Genomic DNA, 8,767 nt, shown 5'->3' with positions numbered 1-8,767 from the left:
AGGTTCTTAGTAGGAGGTGGGTTTATCAAGAAAATGTAGAAAGTCTCTTTGTTTCCTGTGCAAATGCAGAGAATAAAGAGAGAGTGAATTTTGTGATAGTTATTTATGCAATTAGATGTGCAATTTGTATTCATGCAATTTGTGCATGCAATTGCTGCCCTAGTGCATGCAAAGGTAGCTTTGTGCAAACATAAGGAGGACCAGATATTTGCAAATGCACTGTTGATCATTTTGAAGGTCAGACTTTCAAGTTTGCTTTTTGCATGTACATTTTATATGTGTATTGAGCACTCTTAGAATGAGAACTTCACTTTTGTAAAGGTATCTTGAGCCTTGAAGATGTCCAGATTGCATTATTTTGTATTCCACTTCCACCCCCATCCTCCTTGCTACGTTTTGTACTCCAGTTCATTGTAATGCTATTTTCCTTTGGCTTTCAGACCCGGACTGGGCATCCTACAGCCTAGGACTGTTCATCTGTTTGAATTGTGCCGGATTACATCGCGGTATTCCCCAAGTCAGCAAACTGAAATCTATCCAGTTGGATGAGTGGGATGATGCACAAGTTGAGGTATGTGGAATTTAACATTCAAAACACAACTTGTGAAGGGGCAATCTGGCTTATTTATCACGGGTTCAAACATCAGCCAAGTCTAGGCTGTGCCTTTTGGTTCCAGTAAACCAAAATAAGGGCCCTGAAACCATTTCTGAGGGTGGGGGAGAGAGCTCTGTAGCTATGAATGTAATCCTTTGTGCAGCCTATGTAATAACTAACAAGCAACAAGTGCATTTTCCAGATACAAGATGTTTATACCGTGGAATAAGTCAGCTTCATTTCCTAATCCTTCTAAAGACCATCCCATTGAACCTTATTTTATTGTTGACAATCATCCCTCTCCCACCCAATTGTTGTATAGTTATTGCTGTCCCTAAGATGAGAATGTAGACTCTATCAAAGTCTCTTCCAGAAAAAGTCTTCTACCTGTGAAACCCAATCCTCTCGCAAGAAGAGCCTTGCCTGCCTAATCCTCTCTCAAGAAGCTTTAAACTCGGTGATAGCAAATACATCAATTAAAAAAAAAAAAGTGGAATGAACACAATCTGGTGGATGACATTGCATATGACAGCCCTGTCAAAAAAGGAGGATGCTTTTAACAGCTCTGCTTTATCTTGAGTTTATTATATTTGACCAGTCTCAATTCCTGGAGTCATGTGACTTTTTTTTTTTTTTTAACATGAGAAAAATTGGCTTTTATTTTAAAAGAAAGGATATAGTCTTGGTGACCATTATAGAAAAGCTTGAACATGTGACCCCAATGTAAACTGGGGGCAGGAGGCATTTATTCATGTTTTGAAAGCTTGGGGTCTGCACTATATTGCAAGACCCTCTGCTGAGAGAAACTGTGGCTGGCTTGGGTTTCATCGAAAGAAGTAGCTGTCTCTATATTCCGATAGCGTTCGCTGTTGAATCAGGGGAGCATGAAAATGTGTAGCCATGTAGGTTTCCAGCTTATCAACTGATGGAATTAGATCAGTAGGAAATGAAGGCCAATACAGGCAGGGGATGCAGGATTCTCATGCAAGTTTGTCATGTCAGAGTACAGCAAACAACTGCGCATTACACAGGGACTGTTGCTGCTGAGATGTAGTAGTAAGTAGTTTTAAAGGTGCCTCAATTTATTAAGTAAACTACCTCCTCTTGGTTTCTTCTTTAGCAAACCTAGATTTTAGCCTTACTTGTGACAGTGGCATGGTGGGGACCTTAGGTATGTCACTTGAGGGCTCAGCTTTTCCAAAGTTCCCTGACTCTTGGGTTTCTCTGGTCTTGGCTGGCTACTTCACAGTAGCTGGAGCTCACATTGGTGTCCCCTATGACATCAGAGGGCACTGCGAGTACCCAGGACCTCTGAGCATCAGGCCCAAGGTATCTTGATGGCCCCCAAATTCAGAGCCCACATCTTAGAAACTGCATGACATCTGATCTCCATTGAAGTCAGTGGGGGTGTGGGGAATCTCTCATTGAGTTAGAATTTCAGTCCTGGATGTTAACTTTCCCCGATTTTATAGAACAGGGCTGATGATATCAATTGCTGCTCAGTAAGTGTTAGGAGTGCGTTTTCTGTTAGGGGTGTGCAAAGTGGGCCTTACTCAATTCAGATTCGGCCTGAATTGGGGACAGGGATTCGATTCATCGATTCGGATCACTGTCCCTGATTCGATTTGGCCAAATCCGAATCTGAAGATTCAATGCTGTTTCAGAGAATCAGTGATTTGGACATAGAAAATTTTTTTAAAGCTGTGTCTACATATGAGGTACCAGCGCAGCTCATGATCACTGCAATGCTGGAGCGCATGGAGCATCCCACAGGAGTGCAGGGGGGCCCTCCACGTGCTCAGCAGGTAGCCCAGAAGTGGATTGGAAGTACTTCCAGTCCACTTTTGGGTCTGCCGGGAAGTGCACCGGGGGGCTCCCCACACCCTCCCAGCTCAGTGATCAGCCACAGGAGGACCCTGGGTGCCTCCCCAACCCAGGAGGCACCAGTTGCCGAGCCGGGGAGGTACAGGGGAGGGCCCTGTGCACTCCCTGGCGGACCTGGAAGTGCTTCTGGTCCACTTCCAGATCTGCTGCTGAGTGCACTGAGGAGTCCCCCGCGCTTCTGTGGGATACTCCATGCACCCCAGCACCACAGCACTCACCAGCCCCTGCTACCTAGAGGTTTGTTGAAAAAACATTTAAAGCTGTGTCTACGTCCAAATCTCTGAATCTTTCTGAATTGATTTGGAGGGTTCAGATTCGATTCAGAGAGATTGAAGGGTCTTCCGATTCAGAGATCTGGCCACCGAATCAGGTCGAATCTCTGCCGAATTGAATCTGGGACCAAAGCTTCATGCAGTCTTATTTTCTATTTAAGCCAGTGTTTCCCAACAGGTGTGCTGCAGCATTTTGGGCTGGAGCCACGGCCCCCAGCCTGCTCCTGCTGCGGACACAGACAGATGGGGAGCGTGGCTGCAGCCCAAAACGCTGTCCAGCTGGCCACACGCCACCCCTCCCCATCAACATCTAGCTGGCCAAGCCCCCCCCCCCCGCTCCGCGTCCAGTGTGTTGCAGTGCTTCTTTATTTAGGTAAGTGTGCAGTGGGGCGAAAAAGGTTGGGAAACGCTGATGTAGGCCACTGAGTGTCAGAGGCAGGAAGAGAACTTGAGGCCTCTAGGTCCCCAGCTCCTTGCTTGTGGTTCAGTGCTTCCTGGTATTGCAGCGCTGGCAGGTGGGAGGGCAACTTCGTCGTCTGTGCTGTGTTATAAACAGTAAGTGTGGAATTAGTGGCAGTCTACCTCTTCTGCTTTCTGTTCTGCTTTAAGGCTCTTCAGGCTATTTATAAATTTCTAAGGGCTGCATCTTCCAGTATCTGCAGGATGATTTCAGATTCGGTAATAGCATCTTGTCATTGTTTGGCCTAATTTTAAATGAAAGAAAAAATACCTGCCAAGCTGGTCCCATGTTAAAGTTAAAAATAAGCGTGTCTTGTTCTGCCATAAAGAGCCATACGCTTTACCTTTACTGGGGCAAACACCAAAGGGGTGGGATCGTGTCAGCCTGTCCCCCTTCTTGTTTGGTTAAACTCTCATTGGCTTTAGTGGATGGCTATATGCTTCCTGCCTTGTATTGCACAGCTGTAAGAAAACCAGCGGCACTCAATAACATCCAGTCCACGGCAGGTTGTTTTGGGCCTTGACCTGTCATTTCTTGCACACCGGTGAGAATCCTCAATGTGGGCTGATGGCAAGATGTGCTCCCTGGTTCATTGGCTCACCCCAAGTCCAGCAATGACAAGGAAGACATTTTGCACTGTATCGGGGAGCACTTTGCCTTTCATAAGCCTCTCCCCAGAACGGCTGGACTTCCTTTTCCACTGTGTTTCAAAGGAACATGACTCAAGCTGGTCGTGTCTCAGGAGAGCGGTCATGCAGATCGTCAGTCCCTGGTCACACTCCCCCACTGGTGTGAACTGCAAGGACTCTTGTCAATACAGCTTTGACATACAGCTTCTTCCCCTAATGCAGGGGTGGGCAAAATGTGGCCTGCGGGCTGGATCTGGCCTGCCAAATGATTCTCTCTGGCCTGTGGCTGCTCCTCTGAAGATGAATTGTATCTGGCCCACAGCTGCCCTGGCTTTTGGCACCTCTTGCCCTTCTTCCTTCCCCATGCTCTAGCCAGTTGCAGGAGCAGCTCCAGTGGCCAGGCAGCCATTCCCTGTCCTAGCCTGCCCCTCCCCGCCCTACCACACAGCCCGCAGTGTAGACACCAAGTCAGGGGATGTTGAGCTCCTGGCCAGGCTTCTCCCTGGGAAGGCTATCTGCGCACAGCTCTGACCATGCGGCTGTTCGCAAACCAGACAACTCTGCCCCAGCAAGAGTCAAAGCTCGGGTCTGGTTCTCCCCGCTGGCAGGGAAAGAGGGCCAGGAGCCGGAGGTTATCTGGACCCTGGGGCCTGGTTGGGGTGCGGGCTCTGCTAACATGGTGCTGCGCTGTGTTCCCACGCGCTGCTTTGGGCTGCGCTATGTGGGCACAGCTGGAGCAGCTAGTGCGGCTCCTGCCTGACCCTGGCATGTGGCCTGACTCCAGCCCCGAGTCCCTGGCACATGGCCAGGTCAGTCGGGAGCTTCACCAGCTAATCCAGCTGTGTCTTCATGGCCTGAACCGGTATGTGGGAACACAGTGCGGCACTGGCCCAGCCTGGCTGTGTGCTGGGGTCTCGGGGCAGTGGAGGGGGTGCAGGGAGAAAGGGGGAACAGTGCAGCACTGGCCTGGGTTACCTGAAGCTCCTGACCCCCTTTTCCTTGCATACCTTCCCCCACCCTGAGTCCGCTGCACGTGACTGGGTTTGTGCCTCTCTTTGTTCCCCACGTGCCCCTTCGGGCCGTGTGGGTGCAGCTGGTGTGGCTCCTGCCCAACCCAGCCATGTGCTGGGTACTTGGGGGAGAGGAGGGGTACAGGGAGAGTGTGGGGAGCTTGTGTATGTGTGTCTGCTTGCATGTGCCTGTGTGTGCACATGTTTGTCTGCACATGTGCGTGTGTGTGGTCCTCAACAGCTCTATAAAGCTTGGTAAGTGACCCTCCAGCCCCAATAATTGCCCACCCCTGCCCTAGTAGCAGGGGCCTGAATCTGCTTACAGTGCACTGTAATTACTGAGGGCAGTGGATCCTCATGCGCCAGCAGCCATAGGGAGCTCTCGAAAGAGCTGGGTTACTTGAGTGGCATTGCTCTGGCGTTTTGCCCTGCACATGCTGATCACTTAATCTCTCCCAAATAGCATAAGGATTTACAGATTTTTTTTTTTTTAAAGTCAAAGGATCATTAGTGGAGGGTGTTCTCTCTCTCTCTGTCTAGGGTGTGAGTGTAGCTGGGGGCAGGCTTGATGTCAGATTGTGCCGATCGCAGCAGGAGACGGTTGCTTGATGGCAAAACTTTGTGTGTCCCAAGTGTGAAATGGAATATACGTGGTCAGATTGTGTCCTCGCTTACATGCGTTTGGCTCCCGTGCAAACCAGTGTGGATCTCTCACGTCTGACCAATGCCTGGGTTTGTTCTGTGGATGTGAACAAGACGGAGCATCCACCTTTGTGGGAAGGAGGCTGTTAATTCTCACCCTTCTGCCAGCCTCTGCGGTACCCTCCCTGATGTGTAGCATCCTGAGAGCAGCTGGTTAGAAGAGATAGAAACCCAGCTAACTGGCAGCTGAGTCTGGTTCATTTGGAGGGAGGAGTGGGAACTTCTCCTGTAAGTAATAAGCAGTCTGCTGTGGGGCTTTCCATGCCAGACGTACTACAGAGAATCCCTTCATTTTCTGTGCCCGTGGAGAGAGTGGTACCAACCTGCATCCCAGGACACATTGAACATGAGATGTTTAGAGTGCTTCACATCCCTGTGGTGTGACTCTTGGGTCCCATCCTGTGGACACATCCCTAGTAGGCTTGGTGTTTCCGTCCATAAGTATCGCACATGGAGCCATCTAATAAGTGTATGCAACATGGCTGGGGTGGTCGATCGGTGGCACGCATGCCAGAAGTGACCTGGGCCAGCCTCTGCGTGGCATGTGGCAGATCGGGAAGGGGACAGGCCGTGCAATGGCAGGTAGGGCAAGGAGCAGAAAACAGCAGCAGGTTGGGCAGGGAGCACAAGGCAGGGAGCAGAAATGTTGACTCCCACTGACATATGGTATCATTTTATTCTGTAGAAATTTTGGAGGGTGAGGAAACCGGGGCTAACACTGCTCAATTTTTACTGTTTGTTTTTTTTTCTTTTGCAGTTTATGGCTTCGAATGGAAACAATGTAGCAAAGGCAAAGTATGAATCTAAAATGCCACCATTTTATTACAAGCCAACATATCTTGACTGTCAGTAAGTAACTAAATATTTTTGTTGGTAAACAGCCTTTATTTGTTTTCTCAGCTGCTGCCTCTAATATTTTAGTTTTAGGATTTTTCTTTTTATTTTAAACCACAGTGGGGTTTCAATTATAAAAGGCCTGGAGAAGATCTGTTCTTCTGGATTTATCTGGGAGGCTTGTACCGCACATGGAGTCTTATTTAATAACTACAGTTGGATGATGCAGGGGGAATCGATTGCTTGGTCACTCCCTAGATCCTTCAGTAGCTAACGCTATAAAAATGCCAATTTTTAACGCCTCCATCTTTCTAAATAGTTCTTCTTCAAGAAAACATACTGCAAGATGCTACTCTCTCAACTGGAAATATGCTGTTTTTATTAGTGCCACAGCTAACTCAGTATGTCCAGGAAATAAGGTTTCGGGCTAGGACAAGTGCGGAGAGGCACTCCATGGTTGTGTCTGGAGTCACCGTTCACCCAAGGCAGGTACTGGAGTTGTAGACCCGACCTCCTTGAGCTCCCGTAGTCTGTTCCACATTATATTGCTCTAGCACTGGGAAGGAAAAGAGAGAATTGGAGTATATTGGTCTTTCACTTCATTCATAAGGCCCAATCCAGCAAGGGGATGAGCAATCTTGACAACTCTTGTAGTCAGCTGGTTGCAGGATGGGGACCCTGGAAGGAAATGCACTCAAGGACAGAGTCACAGCGGGTACGTCTACAAGTGCATTAATGCACTGTTGTTACTGCGCATTAAGTTTAGTACTTGTTATAACAGGTACTAACTCAATGTGCAGTACGTTACTGTGCAGTAGTGCCGGCTCAGTCTTTTAGTGATACTAATGTGCATTAGACCAGCTCTACAGTGCATTAGCATGGCTTTTGCTGTGATGCGCTAATGTCTACTGCACATTTAGCGTCTTGTGTAAATGCACCCAGTATTGCCTGAAAGGCAGGTGACTGCACCTACTGTTCCTCCCAGCTGTGTCACCCCTGCAGATGTTGTTTCAGGTAATGAGATGAGTTGAAGAAGGAGGATTTGCTAATCAGTTTGGAAGTGCATTCCTAGCTTGAGCAATCCTGGGAAGTACTAAAACTGAGTCAAGACTGTTTGGCCCAAGATGAGGAGAAGAGTTTGGAGGATTCACAGGATTCTCTGTAGGTGTCCTTAGATTTTAAGCTAGTAGGCACCACTGATCATCTGGTCTGACACCTAGCCCTTCTGCAATGCTCCATGTTGGAAGCCCCAGGGGTGAGAGCGTGTATCCAGACCTAGTAAAAAGAGTTGTTCATTTGCAAAGTGTTTGCAGATCTTGGTTTTATTCTAAAATGATTCTTGGCAACCATTCTCAGCACTTGCAATTATAGGAATGATTGGAAAATGATGGTAAATCGCTCTGTTATGCCATGATCAGTGCATAGCATTTATCTCAGTGGGATTATTTCTATAAAGGAAAACAGCTTCGTCTTTATCCCTCAAAAACCCTGGTCCTTTTCAGAAAGTTACTACACTGGACTCCATCAGTAAAGCACATAGCATCCCCCAGGTGCTCAATCAGAGCCCCATTTGTTGCAGAGAGTAATGTTTCTCAGGATCGATTAGAAAAACCTCTTTCATGGTCCTTTAAGACTGCATTCATTTTATTAGGAAAAAATAAAAAAAAAATTCAGGCTGAACTATGGAAGCTCAGTTGCCCTCTCAAAGACTTGTCATTTAAAGGGGAAAAGATTGCTTCTTTACATATGTATGCATTATATGTGCTAATTTTATGCCTTTTTTACTCAGAATTTCTTTCTCTGTAGGGGGGGGGTAAGGTTTAGTGACTTAATTTACAGGGAATGCGAAACCTCTCTGATTCTAGCCTTACGTCTGACAGGCCTGTGGGCTTCATGCTGGCATTTATTATTATCATTATTCATACCAGTAATCTCCCACCTTATCCAGAAAGGCTGAGAGCAGCCTACAATGAATGACAAATAACACACGGATAAGGAACACAACAGCAGGCTTCCAAAACAACACTCCCAAGTTTTGAAAACTTGTCCCCTGACTCCCACATCCTTGCCTATCACCCTTAAAAGCAGATCATTTGGCCAGTCCCAGCTATATCGCTTTATAGCTGTAGGCTCTGTAAACTCTCCTCCTTTGAGCGATTCCCATCAAGGTCAATGGCATTTCACTTGTGATTAAGGACTCTTTGTATGAATTCAGGTGTGAAAGTTAACGTTGGTTATTTAGTACAACCTCTGTTCTCTAGAGGGCTGTAACGTGACTTTTCCAAGGTCACTGAGCCAGTCGGTGACAGAATCCAGCAGCTTCCACCTGCGGGTCCCACCCTGAATCAGTAAGAGCATGGTGCTTTCCCCTCCTCCCCCCC

General features: G+C 47.6%; 1 protein-coding gene across 2 annotated transcripts in view; it reads left to right on the top strand.

Annotated features, from left to right (window-relative positions):
* The first annotated feature begins 437 nt into the window (after positions 1–437).
* Positions 438–8,767, top strand: part of ADAP1 (ArfGAP with dual PH domains 1) — a 114,391-nt gene continuing 106,061 nt past the window's right edge. The window contains exons 1-2 of one of the 2 annotated variants that reach the window (XM_019512912.1): positions 438–571; positions 6,310–6,401. In XM_019512912.1, coding sequence (XP_019368457.1) covers positions 6,313–6,401 — 89 coding nt within the window. In that variant the 5' untranslated portion in view covers positions 438–571; positions 6,310–6,312. The remainder of the gene's footprint in view (positions 572–6,309; positions 6,402–8,767) is intronic. The other variant, XM_019512911.1, reaches the window with a different exon arrangement.

This window comes from Gavialis gangeticus, unplaced genomic scaffold (assembly GCF_001723915.1).
Source record: "Gavialis gangeticus isolate Ggan-Ray unplaced genomic scaffold, GavGan_comp1, whole genome shotgun sequence".
NCBI classification, from domain to species: domain Eukaryota; kingdom Metazoa; phylum Chordata; order Crocodylia; family Gavialidae; genus Gavialis; species Gavialis gangeticus.
This window is presented reverse-complemented; position numbering and strand designations above follow the sequence as displayed.